The sequence below is a fragment of the Oncorhynchus kisutch genome, linkage group LG1 (assembly GCF_002021735.2).
Source record: "Oncorhynchus kisutch isolate 150728-3 linkage group LG1, Okis_V2, whole genome shotgun sequence".
NCBI lineage: Eukaryota > Metazoa > Chordata > Actinopteri > Salmoniformes > Salmonidae > Oncorhynchus > Oncorhynchus kisutch.
Window position 1 is genome coordinate 64,949,691 of NC_034174.2, and position 19,974 is coordinate 64,969,664.

The following is a 19,974-nucleotide window of genomic DNA, read 5'->3' on the forward strand; positions in this document are numbered from 1 at the left end:
CAGTACATGTCCAGGCCCGTCTGAAGTTTGCTAGAGAGCATTTGGATGTTCCAGAAGAAGATTGAGAGAATGGCATATGGTCAGATGAAACCAAAATATAACTTTTTGGTAAAAATTCAACTCGTCGTGTTTGGAGGACAAAGAATGCTGAGTTTCATCCAAAGTACACCATACCTACTGTGAAGCATGGGGGTGGAAACATCATGCTTTGGGGCTGTTTTTCTGCAAAGGGACCAGGATGACTGATCCGTGTAAAGGAAAGAATGAATGGGGCCATGTATCGTGAGATTTTGAGTAAAAACCTCCTTCCATCAGCAAGGGCATTGAAGATGAAACGTGGCTGGGTCTTTCAGCATGACAATGATCCCAAACACACCGCCCGGGCAACGAAGGAGTGGCTTCGTAAGAAGCATTCCAAGGTCCTGGAGTGGCCTAGCCAGTCTTCAGATCTCAACCCCATAGAAAATCTTTAGAGGGAGTTGGAAGTCCGTGTTGCCCAGCAACAGCCCCAAAACATCACTGCTCTAGAGGAGATCTGCATGGAGGAATGGGCCAAAATACCAGCAACAGTGTGTGAAAACCTTGTGAAGACTTACAGAAAACGTTTGAGAAACTTTTTAACAAAGTATTGAGTAACTTTTGTTATTGACCAAATACTTATTTTCCACCATCATTTGCAAATAAATTAAGTTCCACAATGTGATTTTCAGATTTTTTTTTCTTCTCATTTTGTCTGTCATAGTTGAAGTGTACCTATGATGATAAATTACAGGCCTCATCTTTTTAAGTGGGAGAACTTGCACAATTGGTGGCTGACTAAATACTTTTTTGCCCCACTGTACCTTTGACTATTGGATGTTCTTATTGGCACTTTAGTATTGCCAGTGTAACAGTATAGCTGCCCTCCCTCTCCTCGCCCCTATCTGGGTTCGAACCAGGAACACATTGACAACAGCCACCCTCAAAGCAGCGTTACCCATCGCTCCACAAAAGCCGCGGCCCTTGCAGAGCAAGGGGAACAACTACTCCAAGTCTCAGAGCGAGTGACGTTTGAAACACTATTAGCGCGCAACCCGCTAACTAGCTAGCCATTTCACATCGGTTACATCAGCCTAATCTCGGGATTTGATAGTCTTGAAGTCATAAACAGGTCCATGCTTGAAGCACAGTGAAGAGCTGCTGGCAAACGCATGAAAGTGCTGTTTGAATGAATGCTTACGAGCCTGCTGGTGCCTACCAGCGCTCAGTCAGACTGCTCTATCAAATCATAGACTTAGTTATAACATACAGAAATTCGAGCCGTAGGTCATTAATATGGTCAAATCCGGAAACTATCATCTCGAAAACAAGACGTTTCTTTTCTTTCTTTATTTCTTTCTTTATCTAACGGGTGGTATCCATGAGTCTAAATATTCCTGTTATATTGCACAACCTTCAATGTTATGTCATAATTACGTCAAATTCTGGCAAATTCGGCGGCCCAAACTGTTGCATATACCCTGACTCTGTGCAATGAACGCAAGAGAAATGACACAATTTCACCTGGTTAATATTGCCTGGTAACCTGGATAACTAAATATGAAGGTTTGAAAATATATACTTCTGTGTATTGATTTTATGAAAGGCATTGATGTTTATGGTTCGGTACAGTCGTGCAACGATTGTGCTTTTTTGGCAAATGCGCTTTTGTTAAGTCATCCCTGTTTGGCGAAGTTGGCTGTCTTTGTTAGGAAGAAATAGTCTTCACACAGTTCGTAAAGAGTCATGTTAGCAGGCAATATTAACTAAATGCATGCAGGTTAAATTTTTTTTTACCTGTGTATTGATTTTAAGAAAGGCATTGATGTTTATGGTTAGGGACACGTTGGAGCAACGACAGTCCTTTTTTGAGAATACGCACCGCATCGATTAAATGCAATGCAGGACACGCTAGATAAACTAGTAATATCATCAACCATGTGTAGTTAACTAGTGATTTATGATTGATTGTTTTTATAAGATAAATGTAATGCTAGCTAGCAACTTACCTTGGCTTCCTACTGCATTCGCGTAACAGGCAGTCTCCTTGTGGAGTGCAATGTAATCAGGTGGTTAGAGCGTTGGACTAGTTAACTGTAAGGTTGCAAGATTGAATCCTCGAGCTGACAAGGTAAAAATCTGTCGTTCTGCCCCTGAACAAGGCAGTTAACCCACCGTTCGTAGGCCGTCGTTGAAATTAAGAATGTGTTCTTAACTGACTTGCCGAGATAAATAAAGGTTAAATAAAAAGTAAAAATAAAATAACAATTGGCCAAATCGGTGTCCAAAAATACCGATTTTCGATTTGTTATGAAAACTTGAAATCAGCCCTGTGACTGCCCCGTTCCGCCCTGTGACTGCCCCGTTCCGCCCTGTGACTGCCCCGTTCCGCCCTGTGACTGCCCCGTTCCGCCCTGTGACTGCCCCGTTCCGCCCTGTGACTGCCCCGTTCCGCCCTGTGACTGCCCCGTTCCGCCCTGTGACTGCCCCGTTCCGCCCTGTGACTGCCCCGTTCCGCCCTGTGACTGCCCCGTTCCGCCCTGTGACTGCCCCGTTCCGCCCTGTGACTGCCCCGTTCCGCCCTGTGACTGCCCCGTTCCGCCCTGTGACTGCCCCGTTCCGCCCTGTGACTGCCCCGTTCCGCCCTGTGACTGCCCCGTTCCGCCCTGTGACTGCCCCGTTCCGCCCTGTGACTGCCCCGTTCCGCCCTGTGACTGCCCGTTCCGCCCTGTGACTGCCCCGTTCCGCCCTGTGACTGCCCCGTTCCGCCCTGTGACTGCCCCGTTCCGCCCTGTGACTGCCCCGTTCCGCCCTGTGACTGCCCCGTTCCGCCCTGTGACTGCCCCGTTCCGCCCTGTGACTGCCCCGTTCCGCCCTGTGACTGCCCCGTTCCGCCCTGTGACTGCCCCGTTCCGCCCTGTGACTGCCCCGTTCCGCCCTGTGACTGCCCCGTTCCGCCCTGTGACTGCCCCGTTCCGCCCTGTGACTGCCCCGTTCCGCCCTGTGACTGCCCCGTTCCGCCCTGTGACTGCCCCGTTCCGCCCTGTGACTGCCCCGTTCCGCCCTGTGACTGCCCCGTTCCGCCCTGTGACTGCCCCGTTCCGCCCTGTGACTGCCCCGTTCCGCCCTGTGACTGCCCCGTTCCGCCCTGTGACTGCCCCGTTCCGCCCTGTGACTGCCCCGTTCCGCCCTGTGACTGCCCCGTTCCGCCCTGTGACTGCCCCGTTCCGCCCTGTGACCGCCCCGTTCTGCCCTGTGACCGCCTCATTCTGTACTTGGATCTACATTTGACACCTTTTAAAGTAGCCTAACTCAGTTGGTTAAATATCAGGACTACTTTATGTTGCAGAAGTAGAACCATGTGTAGCATTACTGGGCAACACCAACAGCTTTGTGTGTGTCACGGTGGCAGTGGCCTCTCTAAATGCCTGTCTGGCCGTGGCACAGTGAGTGTCTACTTTTAGCTCAGCATTTCCTGTTTTGATGGCAAGAGTGTTTTTTACAGCTGACAGATGGGCTTCCTCAGCTCTCCTCAGTCCTCTCTCTCTCTCACACACAGAAAGGGGGCTCATGCCCACTATACCGTCCTTGGCAGAGCTAAGAATCCTGCCCTGACATTACCCTCTGTGTTGATGAGAGCTGTAGAGTGGGTGGTGGTGGGTACTTAGTAGCTGCCCTATACAGAGCTTAGGCTAGCTATGTAGCTATTCAAATAGTTCTAATAGTGTACTGTACTGTGCACCAAACTGAATACTCCAGTTAAACTCTGTAGCTACTTAGCGTTGAGATTAAGTGTGGAAACAATCAGGATATGAACAATAAAATAGCCCATACATGATGTACAAAACATTAGGAACACCTTCCTAATATTTATTTGCACTCCCTTTTGCCCTCAGAACAGCCTCAATTCGGCAGGGCAAGGTGTCGAAGCGTTCCACAGGGATGCTGGCCCATGTTGACTCCAATGCTTCCCACAGTTGTGTCAAGTGGGTGGTGGACCATTCTTGATGCACACAGGAAACTGTTGAGTGTGAAAAACCCAGCAGCGTGGCAGTTCTTGACACACTCAAACCTTTGCACCTGGCAACTACTACCATACCATGTTCAAAGGCACTTCAATCTTTTGTCTTACTCATTCACTCTCAGAATGGCGCATACACAATCCATGTCTCAATTGTCTTAAGGCTTAAAAACCTTTCTTTTACATGTGTCCTCCCCTTCATCTACACTGATTTGAAGTGGATATTGGTGTTCCTCATGATTTGTACTCTGTGTATAACAGGGAAGCCATTGCATCCTGATATGCCCCACTTTAAAGCTGTATAACCTGTTAGCCTATGCTCTGTATTGAGCAGGAGTGACAGGCCTCGGTGTTTTACCCAAGGACTCCCAACGGCGCGGTTCCACCTACTCCAGGCCACACTCAGTCAATAGCTATCATCCTATTAAACAGGAGAGGTGAGGGACTGGGCAGGATAAGGAAACCGGTTTTGATGAGCAGTGAAAAGACTTAAATGGAGGCTGTGACACCTGGCAGGAGTTTGCAATTTAAAGGGAATTTAGGCTATTCTACACTGCCTACAGAAAGGACGAACCATAGAAATATACTAGGAATACTCTAAGGGATCCTTAAAGCCCCTAGGCTGTGTCTCAGTAGCTTGTAATGGCTTCCTTCCTCATCTCCTTTCCTTGACCCCTAATCTTTCAAGGATGTAATGGTTGAACATTTAGGAAATCTATCCAGCCCCTTTCAGTACTCACAGAGGAAAGGAGACAAGGAAAGGGAGTCACTCAGGAGTATTAAGACAAGTTTTTTTATATCCCTATTTTTGTGGAACTTACCAAGTCTGGACTTGCATAAAACCACAATATTTTCTTAGCATTTCGACCGTTCAGAACAGTCTGGAACACAGCTGTCTCTCACTCTCTCTCTCACTCACTCACTCACTCACACACTCACACACTCACTCACTCCACTGTGACCTGCTTTTCTGGCTAAACTCTGAAAATAGAAACCATGAGGAATTTTTTTCCCTCACATTACATTTGGTGCAGAGTGCAGCACACCTGAACGCCTGCCCTGACCCTTTTAGGATGGATGCAGTCTTGTAATCAAGTTGTGTAAGCAGGTGTGTGTGTGTGTGTGATCTCTTGAATAGATGTGGAATTATGCTTCATATTTCAGCTTAATGCCAGTGGGAGAGGTGCCAAAAATATTGCCAGTTGGACTACATAGCAACAGCACAGGACCCAGCCACTGCAGAGAACCCAGCCACAGGCGTCACATATACTCTGGGGTCAAGTGGTTATTTGACCAACACACGTCACACACCATCCTCTCTGCCAGCTAGGTCAGTAGACACGACCCAGTCAGTCTAATCAACAGCCACCCTGTACCGTTCACCTGGCTACAGCCCGCATGTGGCACAACATATTCAACATATTGAACCACCAGGAACCCTGGGCCATGTTCAATAGGGGCCCTGGTCAAAAGTAGTGCACTATATAGGGAATAGGGTACCAATTCAGACACACTCAAAGCATCCATTGATCACTGCCATCATAGTCAGCAACACTGCATTCCCCTGACTACCAGCACTGGCATTGACTGTACAGTACTTTCCAGAATAGTGCTGAAGGCAATCACAATAATGCTCCTTTTGTTTCTCTGTTTACTGTGTGTGCACGTGGGGGGGGGGGCTGCCCTGAATTAAATCCACTTTGTGCTGGAAAAAGAGAAGAGAAATAGAATAATGGATATAGGGAATGTAAAAAAGGGGATTGTTCTCATTTCAAATATTACTATGAAATGTCATCTGAAAGATTTCATCTGAAAGTCTATGTTGGACCAAAGAGCTTCGTACATAACCGAACACTCCAAATACTTCAATCTCTTTTGTACAAATAGCTTCATTCTAAGGTAAACATCTGTCTTTTCGAACAAGATCATTGTTTTGTCAACCATTAAAAACCAAAGAAAAAAACATTCCGGCCATATCACAGACATCTAAATGCCTTGTTTTTTTGCTTTTGTTTTGATGTTGCGTGGCAACCAAGCCCTCATCAAAAGCGGCCCCTCACCAAAATGTCCTGCTTGTCGCCGTTGAACGGCTGTTATAAATATAGGAACTGACGTCCTGTTGGCTCTTGGCTCTGTTTTTACACAACAATGCTGATACAGTCCGGAGACGACACTCACACCCATCTAGGAAGTCCACTGGAGTCCCAGGCAATTTCAATTGCGTTTGAGATGATGTCCCTTGCAACTGTGTGAAAGTTGCGTTGTGTAACCCCAGCACTAGTATTGTCACTATAAACAGTGTTTTGATATAAGCCATGGGTCCCCCCATTACTATTGATTTAACCATTAGGCTACGTCAGCACTGTGCAATTACATCAATATTCCCTCTGGGTGTGTGTGTGTGTGTTAGGGAGAGTGTAGGACTAGGTATTTGTGATCTCAGTTTGTTGTTGGGCCTGTCTGCATTGTCCATTTTTCTTAATCAGATCCTGTCATCTGATCTAGAGTCAGTTCTCAGTGTCGGGCTTGACCTCTGCTGATTGCCAAGTAGGGTGAATAACTGATCCCAGAGCAAATCTTAGCTTAATTAGAGCTGATGTAATTGTTGTGATGTGAGGATGATTGTGTGTGTGCCGTGCATACAGGCTGCTCCGCCCCAAGCTACATGAGTCTCTACCCTACCCAACCTCTTTCACACATACAGTAGGCATAAATAGCAGAACAGGTCTCATAAACACACTGCGGTTCAGTGGTCATTGACCATCGCAGGGCACGTCAATTTCCCTTCCCAACACACACATTTACACACGCACACACTCAAACATTATCACTGCTACTGACGAACGTCATCGGCAACACTAAGGCAGTCACCCGCCCACACGTCAGCTCCAGCAGCCTGACCTTGGCCAGTGTCCTTCCCTTTCTAAAGACCAGTCTCTTTCACACACCTTCTAGTCCCCTCTAGTCTGGAAATAGTCGTGATAATATCCTTCGGTTCCTTTTCCACCCAACTCATTTATTCCCACTGTTTTCACTTCCTTGCTTTCCATTCCAAAGTGTGCTCCGTTCCCCTTCCTGAAAACACTAAGAAATAGTTCCTCTTCCAGTCTTTCACCCTCAGTCTTACTATCCTTTCCTAAAGGAAGAAGGCCTGTTTTCTATTTCCTGGAAAGGATTAGGTAGTGTGTATTGTTTTGACATTTCCCCATGCATGTCTGGAAAGTGATCCTATAAACGTCCCAGCTAAATTCCTGGGAATGTTACTCACACACTTGGCCTGCCTATCCTCTTAGTGTATCCTGTAGCTATGGAGACCTGAGCTGACACACACAAACACACACGCATGCTTTCGTGCTTATTTGGAAACCTGATATAGCCAATTTTAGTCAAATGTCTCTTTACGTTTTGTTTGATAGCTAGCCTAATCTGCTTCGGGGAAGAGTTGAGCTGGAGGCAATCGAATCCAAATTTGCAGTGCTGTGGTGGAGCTCTGCCGGTTGGGTCTGTTTGGATTAACTGCTGCATTTGACTGACTGTAGCTCTGTTAGAGTCATGTGACAATGGGGCGGTGGCTCGCGTGACTGCCTAGGCCTTTGTCCCAATTACCTTTTCATCTTTTGAATATTCTTAAATATTTCCCCCTTCCTTCCTTTCCGTCACAGTACACAACCTCTGATATCAGAAGTTAAAGCAACATGTTGGGGAAAACCATCCTGCCATTCCACCGATCAGCATTAATGATGGAAATGAAACAAGAAATGAGACCATGTCAGAGTATTGGAACATGTCCTCGTCTTCCTCTTGTCAACGTCGAGCGTGACATACTTCTCCCGTGACTTTTACCGACACCCTTATCTTGAATTGACTTTAAAAAGACCATGATGCTTTGTATCAATATTAGACGGCCTAAGGCCTAAATATTGACCCAGTCTCCCTTGTGAGTTTCTGATGTTTGAAGATGTGCTCAGCTGTGACCGAGCAATGAGTCATGCTTGCAAATGTGGTATTTGAGTTTCAGTGATGTGACTCAGGCCTTTTGAAAATATGTAATAAGTAGGTCATTTCCTGTTTGGAAGAAGCATCCCGGATCGATTTGACGGGAATCTCTAGCATCAAGCAACACCCTCAACAAGCTAGTACATTGTCTTTGGGCTACCACTAACAGCCGCTACATATTACACACTGCACCGTGTTTAGAAGGCACTTGGCGGGTTATGTGATTTCTAGTTACCATCATTGTTTTCCCCACACTGATCTGGAGTCAGCGCTCCCCCCCCCCCCCCCCCCCCCCTCTCAGTCAGAACACTGAGTACTGGCCTGAGTAGTGTTGCGTTTCTCTGTTAAAAATAGTCACTATCATGGCCTTTACATTTCCTGTTTTGCTTTCCTATTCATTGTGGGGTTTGTTTTCCCTTGTCATGTGACCTTTGTTTAGCATTGGGTGTATGTTGACTCTTTAAGTACATCTAACCTCCAAAATCAATCACACTTGAGTAAATGAGGTATACAAAGTAGGCCTATATTGAAAGTAGTTGGTTCCACACAGGTGTGGTTCCTAAGTTAATTAAGCAATTAACATCCCACCATGCTTAAGGCCTTGTATTAAAATGCTGGCAAGGCCATTACTTTGGCAACCAGAGCTATGAGTTTGATGAGCATGAAAACGATGTTAACCATTTTGTCATGGCCCTCTCAAGTCACCAGAACTCAACCCACTTGAACACGTATGGGAGTTTCTGGAGTGACGTCTGAGACTGCGTTTATCCACCACCATCAACAGAACACCAAATTCTGGAATTTCTCATGGAAGAATGGTGACAAATCCTTCCAACAGAGTTCCAGACACTTGTCAAATCTATGCCACGGTGCATTGAAGCTGTTCTGACTCGTGGCGGCCCAACACCCTATTAAGACACTTTATGTTGGTGTTTCCTTTATTTTGGCAGTTACCTGTAGCCTATAGCCTAGTGTGTTGTTTTTGGTCTGAAACAACATGTTGGACATGAGAGTAAATCCATTTTAGAATTCAATCACTTTTTAACTACGTACCTTTTTAATTAAAACTAAACTTGCCATACGTGTTTGCCCATGGAATAAGTGGTCATAAAATGCCTTTTTGTACCTTAATGCCAAAACATTCAGAAATGAAGGTTCTCAAAGTTGACACATTTTTCATACTTTACCATACCATGAAACATCAATGGAAAAGAGAAACAGTTGAGTTTATCATTTAAAAGCTTAGTGTTGTCAAACAATTTTATTATTTCATGGGAAAAAAAGTTTTTCATAAATTCTAAAATGTTAAACCTTTTTAAACTCCGAATTTGTTTCATCTCAAATGTTGCATATTTTGTAGCTTAGACAATTTTTCATATCGTCTGAGGTTTTTGTGTTCAAATCAAATCAAATCAAATTTATTTATATAGCCCTTCGTACATCAGCTGATATCTCAAAGTGCTGTACAGAAACCCAGCCTAAAACCCCAAACAGCAAGCAATGCAGGTGTAGAAGCACACAACAATCAGTATCCATCGTGAAATTTCAAAGTGTCCATAATGCACTCAGGTCGCCCCCGACAGAGAGGTAGTGTTCAGGTAGTGTTGTGCCTGCCATCGGTTGAGCCAAAACATGCTCTTGAATACAGGGGCAGGTGTAATTTCAATCCATAGAAAATACCTATCCCTTCAGACCACTGCAATTTAGCTTCCACCCACTGAATGTCAACTTAAATGGTCATGTCTATTCTATTTATATTTTTAGGATTTCAATAGGTTTCCTATGGAGGATGGACAGTGTAATTTAAAACAGATATTCCCATTCTCTGATGTGTGGACCTCCAACCATCTTTGTGTTCCCATTTGAAAGTAGAAATGTCTGTTATTCCCATGTTTGTACATTTGTCAGCCAAAACATAACACCCACCCTGTATTCAAGAGCATGTTGTCTCATCACAACCTGATGCAAAATAGGGTCTAAGCTATGCGAATGTGTAATTGACGTTAAAGGTTAAAAATAACAAATTCATTTTTTTTTTTTTTTACAATTCTCTAGAAATTCTAAGTTTTACAACCCTGTTTTGTAAGCTTTTAAATTATCACTCAACTGTTTATTTTCCAGTGATGAAGACACGGATGGGGTACGCAAAATGTCAACTTTGATCACATTTATCTCATGAATATTTTGGCGTTCAGGTCCAACAACTCACTTTCTGACCACTTCTACAATGGAAAAATATTTATGGAATGTTTCATTCAAATCAAAAAGGGTACTGTCAAAAAGTGATTGAATTCAAAGGTATTTTGTTTATGCAGTCTGAGGTGTAAATTGGGATTGAACATGTTGGCTGTTGAGTTTTTTTAATATACACTGCTCTATATACACACTTAAACAACACAATGTAACTCCAAGTCAATCACACTTCTGTGAAATCAAACTGTCCACTTAGGAAGCAACACTGATTGACAATAAATTTCACATGCTGTTGTGCAAATGGAATAGACAACAGGTGGAAATGATAGGCAATTAGCAAGACACCCCCAATAAAGGAGTGGTTCTGCAGGTGGTGACCACAGACCACTTCTCAGTTCCTATGATTCCTGGCTGATGTTTTGGTCACTTTTGAATGCTGGCGGTGCTTTCACTCTAGTGGTAGCATGAGACGGAGTCTACAACCCACACAAGTGGCTCAGGTAGTGCAGCTCATCCAGGATGGCACATCAATGCGAGCTGTGGCAAGAGCGTAGTGTCCAGAGCATGGAGGCGCTACCAGGAGACAGGCCAGTACATCAGGAGATGTGGAGGAGGCCGTAGGAGGGCAACAACCCAGCAGCAGGATCGCTACCTCCGCCTTTGTGCAAGGAGGAGCACTGCCAGAGCCCTGCAAAATGACCTCCAGCAGGCCACAAATGTGCTTGTGTCTGCTCAAACGGTCAGAAACAGAGATGAGGGTGGTATGAGGGCCCGACGTCCACAGGTGGGGGTTGTGCTTACAGCCCAACACCGTGCAGGACGTTTGGCATTTGCCAGAGAACACCAAGATTGGCAAATTGGACCTGAATCCAATTGAGCACATCTGGGACATCATGTCTCGCTCCATCCACCAACGCCCTGTTGCACCACAGACTGTCCAGGAGTTGGCGGATGCTTTAGTCCAGGTCTGGGAGGAGATCCCTCAGAAGACCATCCGCCACCTCACCAGGAGCATGCCCAGGCGTTGTAGGGAGGTCATACAGGCACGTGGAGGCCACACACACTACTGAGCCTCATTTTGACTTGTTTTAAGGACATTACATCAAAGTTGGATCAGCCTGTAGTGTGGTTTTCCACTTTAATTTTGAGTGTGACTCCAAATCCAGACCTCCATGGGTTGATACATTTGATTTCCATTGATAATTTTTGTGATTTTGTTGTCAGCACATTCAACAATGTAAAGAAAAAAGTATTTAATAAGAATATTTCATTCATTCAGATCTAGGATGTGTTATTTTAGTGTTCCCTTTATTTCTTTGAGCAGTGTGTATGTATGTATGTATGTATGTATGTATGTATGTATGTGTGTGTGTGTGTGTGTGTGTGTGTCTCAGCCTCCAGTATTTATGCTGCAGTAGTTTATGTGTCGGGGGGCTAGGGTCAGTTTGTTATATCTGGAGTACTTCTCCTGTCCTATTCGGTGTCCTGTGTGAATCTAAGTGTGCATTCTCTAATTCTCTCCTCCTCTCTCTCGGAGGACCTGAGCCCTAGGACCATGCCCCAGGACTACCTGACATGATGACTCCTTGCTGTCCCCAGTCCATCTGACCGTGCTGCTGCTCCAGTTTCAACTGTTCTGCCTTATTATTATACGACCATGCTGGTCATTTATGAACATTTGAACATCTTGGCCATGTTCTGTTATAATCTCCACCCGGCACAGCCAGAAGAGGACTGGCCACCCCACATAGCCTGGTTCCTCTCTAGGTTTCTTCCTAGGTTTTGGCCTTTCTAGGGAGTTTTTCCTAGCCACCGTGCTTCTACACCTGCATTGCTTGCTGTTTGGGGTTTTAGGCTGGGTTTCTGTACAGCACTTTGAGATATCAGCTGATGTACGAAGGGCTATATAAATAAATTTGAAATTTGATGTATATGTATGTATGTATATGTATGTATGTGTATATGTATATATATGTGTGTGTATGTATATATATATGTATGTGTGTGTCTGTTTTGTGTTGAGGTATGTTGTTGGGTGTGAGGAATTGTTGTATTTGGCCTACCGCTTCATGTGATGTTTAGGGGTGTTGAGAGCATTTGTTGATGTTGATGCAGTAGCCTGTTTTGATGGGCGAACACCAAACACCGTGTTTACTCCTGCCATAGTGCTGACTGTACACCTCCGAGAGCCTCTGTTCTAGACCAGAGAGAGAGACAGAACTCAGCATGATGATAGTGGACACAGCTCAATGGTTGCAACCCAAATAGCACCCTATTGCCTATATAGTGCACTACCTTAGCACTTTAGGGAATATGTTGCCATTTGGGACACAGCCAACAGCCCTGGCAGTGTTATTAGGCAGTCTGGTACCATGCTGACTGGAGCTACAAAGAATGGGGGGTGCAGCTATTGCCAATTTCCTAAGCCCCTAGTTAGCCTGGTTTGCTCGTCACCTCACACCCCGACCTGAATACCGGTCCCATTTTAGCAGGGTAAGCTCTAGCCCTTATTACAGTTATGACAAAGCCCTTTTTTTCACCTTTATTTAACCAGGTAGTCTCGTTGAGAACAAGTTCTCATTTGCAACTGCGACCTGGCCAAGATAAGCATAGCAGTTCAACACATACAACAACACAGAGTTACAGATGGAATAAACAAAACATAGTCAATAAGAACAGTAGAAAAAAAGAGTCTATATACAGTGAGTGCAAATGAGGTAAGATAAGGGAATTAAGGCAATAAATAGGCCATGGTGGCGAAGTAAGTACAATATAGCAATTAAACACTGGAATGGTAGATGTGCAGAAGATGAATGTGCAAGTAGAGATACTGGGGTGCAAAGGAGCAAGATAGATAAATAATTATATACAGTATGGGCATGAGGTAGTTGTCTAGGCTACAGGGGTGTTTCTCAACCTCCAGTCTGTGGCCCCAAAAAGGAAAAGCCATAGCTTGCGAGTCCCGGGTGTGAAAGGATTTCAAAACACTGGTTTTAGAGGACCTGAGCTGAACCCAAAGCCTTTTTAGAGGACGGGGACATCTTGCTCCATAATAACTGATGATTGAGCTGTGAACCCTGCCAACCTTGAGTAAAACATTTGTAAAAAAGCTTGTTCTTTCTCGCTCGCGCTCTTACTTAGCTTTTAGTGAGTGCTTTTACATGTATGTTTTCAGTCTGAGCCATCTTGACTAAGTGGTGGATTTGTGCCCGGTGGTGGATTTGTGCCCGGTGGTGGCCTCTCATTGCCCCAACGAAACTTCCCTCCTTTTTCTCGCTCTCTCTCCTTCCTCTCTCCTCTCGCTCTCTCTCCTCTCGCTCTCTCTCCTTCCTCTCTCCCCTTCCTCTCTTCTCTCGCTCTCTCTCCTTCCTCTCTCCTCTCGCTCTCTCTCCTTCCTCTCTCCTCTCGCTCTCTCTCCTTCCTCTCTCTCCTTCCTCTCTTCTCTTGCTCTCTCTCCTTCCTCTTCTCTTGCTCTCTCTCCTTCCTCTCTTCTCTCGCTCTCTCTCCTTCCTCTCTTCTCTCGCTCTCTCTCCTTCCGCTCTCCTCTCGCTCTCTCTCCTTCCTCTCTCCCCTTCCTCTCTTCTCTTGCTCTCTCTCCTTCCTCTCTTCTCTCGCTCTCTCTCCTTCCTCTCTTCTCTCGCTCTCTCTCCTTCCTCTCTTCTCTCGCTCTCTCTCCTTCCGCTCTCCTCTCGCTCTCTCTCCTTCCGCTCTCCTCTCGCTCTCTCTCCTTCCGCTCTCCTCTCGCTCTCTCTCCTTCCTCTCTTCTCTCGCTCTCTCTCCTTCCGCTCTCCTCTCGCTCTCTCTCCTTCCTCTCTCCCCTTCCTCTCTTCTCTCGCTCTCTCTCCTTCCTCTCTTCTCTCGCTCTCTCCTTCCTCTCTTCTCTCGCTCTCTCCTTCCTCTCTTCTCTCGCTCTCTCTCCTTCCGCTCTCCTCTCGCTCTCTCTCCTTCCTCTATCCCCTTCCTCTCTTCTCTTGCTCTCTCTCCTTCCTCTCTTCTCTCGCTCTCTCTCCTTCCTCTTCTCTCGCTCTCTCTCCTTCTGCTCTCCTTTCGCTCTCTCTCCTTCTGCTCTCCTTTCGCTCTCTCTCCTTCCTCTCTTCTCTCGCTCTCTCTCCTTCCGCTCTCCCCTTCCTCTCTTCTCTCGCTCTCCCCTTCCTCTCTTCTCTCGCTCTCTCCTTCCTCTCTTCTCTCGCTCTCTCTCCTTCCGCTCTCCTCTCGCTCTCTCTCCTTCCTCTATCCCCTTCCTCTCTTCTCTTGCTCTCTCTCCTTCCTCTCTTCTCTCGCTCTCTCTCCTTCTGCTCTCCTCTCGCTCTCTCTCCTTCCTCTCTTCTCTCGCTCTCTCTCCTTCCGCTCTCCTCTCGCTCTCTCTCCTTCCGCTCTCCCCTTCCTCTCTTCTCTTGCTCTCTCTCCTTCCTCTCTCCTCTCGCTCTCTCTCCTTCCTCTCTTATCTTGCTCTCTCGAGACTGCAGACTCCAGCTGGGCCAGGATAAGAATCTGCCCATTCAGCACAAAATGAAATAAATAATGGTGTCTAGAGCAGCCAGGAAGAAGTAGACAAAATGAGTTCCTTTATTACAACACATGGCACAGACTTGGCCTAGAATTAGCAAAGACGCTGTCATAATGTACAAGTCTCTTGACTGTACTGAGCGCAGTGTCACTTAGGTGGGCTGAAGCATTAACCTTGTCTCCCACACCTCTCCAAACTGATCGGGGACCTGTCGATACATGTCCCCTCATGTCCCCTTGCTGCTTACGTAGCCCTGCCAATTAGGTCCAGGATCAGTAATCAAACCATAATGAAACCAATGCAGGCCCATTGTGTGCCAAGGACCTTACATTGTGTAACAGCTGCCTTCAGCAGCACAATAAATCGAGGGCTGTGTCTGAAATTATACCCTATTCCCTACATCATGCACTACTTTTGACCAGGGCCCATAGGGTGCCATTTTGGTCGCGACCTAGGTGGTATGTGTTTATGAGCAGAATTCTACTGATATATTGTGCCTGGGGTGCCATTAATGGGCCTATTATTACTGGGCCTATTATTTTGCATCCTAGATAATGAACGATGCGTTGTGTAATGCTGGAATGTGTGCCAGCTGTTGAAACAATTGGATACGAGTCAACGATAGAACCAGAGTGCGGGTCAGGGAGTTTAATAGACCTGAAGGGTGTTTTGTCTCTCGCTGTCTATGTTCTCTGTCCTAAACTTTCATGCCCACCTTTCTCTCTTACTCACTTTTTTGAGATATGAAAACGGCTGACAAAATAGATTTTGGGAACTAGAATATCCATCCATTTTTCTTTTTATATATATATTTTTTACCTTTATTTTACTAGGCAAGTCAGTTAAGAACAAATTCTTATTTTCAATGACGGCCTATGAACAGTGGGTTAACTGCCTGTTCAGGGGCAGAACGACAGATTTGTACCTTGTCAGCTCGGGGATTTGAACTTGCAACCTTCCGGTTACTAGTCCAACGCTCTAACCACTAGGCTACCTGCCGCCCCATTAAATGTCATTGTTGGCTATACAATGGCTAGACTATCTTGTCTGATGCATCTCACGCTCTCTCAATTCAATCAAGTTTATTAACATGGAATGTGAAGGAGTTTGCGTTGTTTCAACAAATGAGTCCCACACTAATAACCCTTTCTCTTTCCGTCTCTCTCGCAGGCCTACGAGAGGCGATTCCCCACGTGTCACCTGATTCCCATGTTTGTGGACAGCGAGGTGTTGGAGGAAACTGAGAGCGAGGACGGATCCATACACCAGGTCCAGCGCCGCTGCAAACTGGACGTGGACGCCCCTCGTCTCCTCAAACGGGTACGGCTAACCTGTCGCTAACCTGTCGCTAACTTCTCTCTTGAGTCTTGTCAGTCAATCAATCAAATGTATTTTTATCAACCATTGTCAGTCAATGTGAGTCAATCAACCAATCCAATGTGTTTATAAAGCCCTTTTTGCATGTCAGGGGTTGTCAAAGTGCTTTACAGTAACACAGCCTAGACCCCAAAGGCCAAGCAGAAAGCCATATGAGAGTTTCAGTATTGTTTAAAGTTTCCGCTCAATGTTTCCAGACTTCTGTGAAATTTGACCTATAATTACTTCAAATATGAGTGAAATAGTTTTCCTTCCAGAAATGTTAATTTAGTATGTTATAAAGTATATTTTCTGTGTTGGAATGGTGTTGGCTTACCCCAAACAAAGAGTGGTGTTGATGTATACCGGTCATGAAAAATAGTGATGTGAGTAAGATCGCTGATTGGCCAGCTCATCCTCCTCGAGAAGATGATCTCTTCTATGAGGAAATAGCTAGCATTTTTTTACGGTTTATTTGAGATACAAGTTTGATGTGTTTTTCTCCAATTTATGCTTTGGCCACAAGTACGAGAATTGGACAGGTGGGCAACATTATTTGGATACGAGTTAACAGAATATTCATTTTAAGTGAGATTTTCAGGGGACAGTTGAAATAAAGTTGCATTTGAAACATCCGTAGCTTGTATTCTAAGCGAAGCTGACGTGACAAATAAATACATAAAAATACCTTCGGTAACAGGCAAATCAGGCATCGGCCATTTTGTAATCAGTGTATCCGTTTTTCCTTTTTGACCATTTAGTTTTGCTGCAACTGGTTTCATCAGTGTTCTTTGTGTGCAGATTGCGGGGGTGGACTATGTGTACTTCAGCCAGGAGAACACTCTGAACAAGAGAGAGAGGACGCTCCACATCGAGTCCCACAACGAGACCTTCTCCAACAGAGTCATCATCCACGAACTCTGCAGCTACTCGGTGTGTTACACACACACACATTTTAAAATGTACCTTTGGTTAGTATGGTTACATAAGCTACCTGTCCATTCGCTAACACACATTCAAGCCTTGGCTTTATTTTGTCAAACGCATGCACACACACTCACACAGCCCTGTTAAACCACTTTGAAGCCAGCTGTCGGCAGCACACCTGTGCATTCACAATGTCTCTTCAAATGGACGGATCAAGTTGTGTTCCAACCAGCTCCTGATATGTAGCTACACACATGCCACTTCAGTCTTAGTTTTATATCAACTTACCTCACACGACACTGACACGCACACAGCCCTGTAAAAGCAAGTTGTCGACGGCACACTTGTCTGAAAGCCCTTCCCTCCAATGCAATCACAATGCAGAGAAAGCTGTGCTCCAACCAGCCTCTCATGTGCTGCTTCCTTCCCACTGAATAATTCAGACCTCCCATTGTTCCCTGCAGCACTCCGCCTCAATGCACTCGCACACTGTTCTGGAGTCAGTTCTTTCACACCGCCCAGGCCTACTGCAGTGTGTTGCGGCACTCCCTCCTCTGACCTCAGTGCTACTCTCACCAGACTCCCGTGGTGAATGAATGCGCTCTGAGTTAAGGCCCGCTAGCCTCGTTAGATGCTATTTTAGGTCCGTTATGCAGCTTTCCTTATGGAAGAACCGTTACAGTTAGCTAGCGGAAGCTAACAGGGCTAGGTAGTTAAAGTTGGCTAAAGCTGACATATTTTGGTAGCCAGAGATAACAGGTATCCAATGCCGGAGCTAGCCGAAGAGCTACATAGTAAAATAAGCTCTTTCAGAAGTTGTGTGTCACAGAGGGATCACTGTATGACTTGCCTCGGTTTGCCTAGCGGTGTCTGACATTCAACACTCTCACTCCCAGTCCTATCTAACACACTCCACTCGCTGACATTCGACAAAATCTATTTTGATACAATCTCGGGCTGTGTCTGAATGTGCTGTCTGTGCTTGATACAGTCACAAAATTCCCTCCTATCAATATTTGTTGGCATATAACGACACAACCTGTCAGTATTGGTATAATGCAAGTGGGCAGTGTCATCAGTACGCACTCCCACACATAGCTGAGGATGTGTAGCTTGTAGTGTGCGTCAGTGCTCGGCACAGTCATATTGGTGTATGTGGTTGCCACGTTAACACTTGTATATTCTCTTTTGTGTGTGTGCGCGCAGGCCCACCCTGAGAATGAGGACTGGACGTGTTTCGAGCAGTCGGCCAGCCTGGACATCAAATCGTTCTTTGGCTTCGAGAGCACGGTGGAGAAGATGGCCATGAAGCAGTACGCCAGCAGTATCAAGAAGGTGTGTGTGTGTGTGTGTGATCCAGATCTGATCAGGGTCATATTCATTAGACACTTACAGTAAGAAACAGACTGAAAGGTGGCAGGACTACCTGAACCTTGTCCAGTAAGAAATGTTGGTTTTCGTTTACCGTTGGTACGTTGCGCCCTAATGAATACAACCCAGATGTATCATATGTAGAGAATTCACCAGAGGTCAAACATTCCCCTCATGCAAAAAATTATTAATCTAACTAGGTTCCATTTCAACTCAATAATTGAATTGAAATTCCAATTCAAAAATAACCAAATTTAATTCATCTCCTGCATTGAGTTAAATGAAAAGGAACCGGCCCAACCATGGAATCCAGTGTTGATACAGCAGACATACCATTGTGCCGTGAGTGGTGAGGTCTCGGGCTAAGTGGTTCTTATTATGTAATGTAAGCCACTTTGCTGAGCCAATGTAAACAAAGGTAAGCTACTATTCCCTATTTAGCCTCCTTCCATATTAATAACTATCTTCTTTTTCTCACTCTGTCGTTCGTTCTCTACTCCCCCCCCCCCCCCCCCCCCCCCAATCTCTCTTGCTTTCCCTCCCTCCCCCTCCCTCATCTTCAGGGTAAGGAGATCATAGAGTTCTACCTAAACCAGCTAGAGGAAGAGGGGATAAGCCACGTGCCCCGCTGGACTCCCTCCCTGGATGCTCCCTCCTCCTCCTCCGTTACCACCAAACATGTCTGTGCCACCCCAAAGCTCCTCCACCTGGAGCTGCCTGTCACGCCCGCCGTCTCAATCCCCGTGTCCACTGATGCCAGTGACCATGAGATTGCCACTGCCACCAATAATGATGCCACCCAAAGTGATGCCACCAGCAACGATGCCGCTAGCCAACCTGACAACCAGACAGAGAACCAGACGGGCACACCTGATGGTTAGTACTAATGAATGAATCACTGTTCAAAAGTTTCAATACACTAGGAAAATGGGAAACACTATTTTTAAGTGGCGTTTAGCGGCGTGATTGATTTTGAAGGAGATTGAATTGACTGACTTGAGAATTCCCTAAAGTTGTGTGTGTGTTGTAGACAAGTTAGATGCAGACTACATCAAGCGCTACTTGGGAGACCTGACGCCTCTGCAGGAGAGCTGTCTGATCAGACTACGACAGTGGCTGCAGGAGAGCCACAAGGGCAAGGTGAGACACGCATCCTTACAGCTGTCAATACACGCATACTAAAGCATATTCTATCTTTAAGATCATACTCTGCTACTTGAGACACAAATATAGAGGCATGTGTGACATGCTCACACGCGCACGCTCTTACCCTGCCCCCTCTGAACCCCCCCCCTTGGAGACCCTTACCCTCACTCCCTCCTCTCCCTCCTCGCCACCTTTCCAGATCCCTAAGGACGAACACATCCTTCGTTTCCTGCGGGCCAGGGACTTTAACATGGAGAAGGCCAGGGAGATCCTGTGTCAGTCGTTAACATGGAGGAAACAGCACCAGGTGGACTATCTGTTAGAGACGTGGACCTCACCACAGGTCCTCAATGACTACTACACTGGAGGGTGGCACCACCATGATAAAGGTATGGAGTATGGAGACGGAGAGAGGTGCACAGGCATACACACACACACA

General features: G+C 45.8%; 1 protein-coding gene across 9 annotated transcripts in view; it reads left to right on the top strand.

The window, feature by feature from the left end:
* LOC109888435 (SEC14-like protein 1) overlaps positions 1-19,974 on the top strand; it is a 71,896-nt gene that overhangs the window by 36,407 nt on the left and 15,515 nt on the right. For 5 of the 9 annotated variants that reach the window (XM_031829864.1, XM_031829856.1, XM_031829874.1 and 2 more), the window contains 6 exons: positions 15,906-16,055; positions 16,893-17,024; positions 18,225-18,353; positions 18,953-19,265; positions 19,420-19,529; positions 19,690-19,924. In XM_031829864.1, the coding sequence (XP_031685724.1) occupies positions 15,906-16,055; positions 16,893-17,024; positions 18,225-18,353; positions 18,953-19,265; positions 19,420-19,529; positions 19,690-19,924 (1,069 nt within the window). The remainder of the gene's footprint in view (positions 1-15,905; positions 16,056-16,892; positions 17,025-18,224; positions 18,354-18,952; positions 19,266-19,419; positions 19,530-19,689; positions 19,925-19,974) is intronic. The other 4 variants (XM_031829881.1, XM_031829893.1, XM_031829888.1 and 1 more) reach the window with 1 other exon arrangement.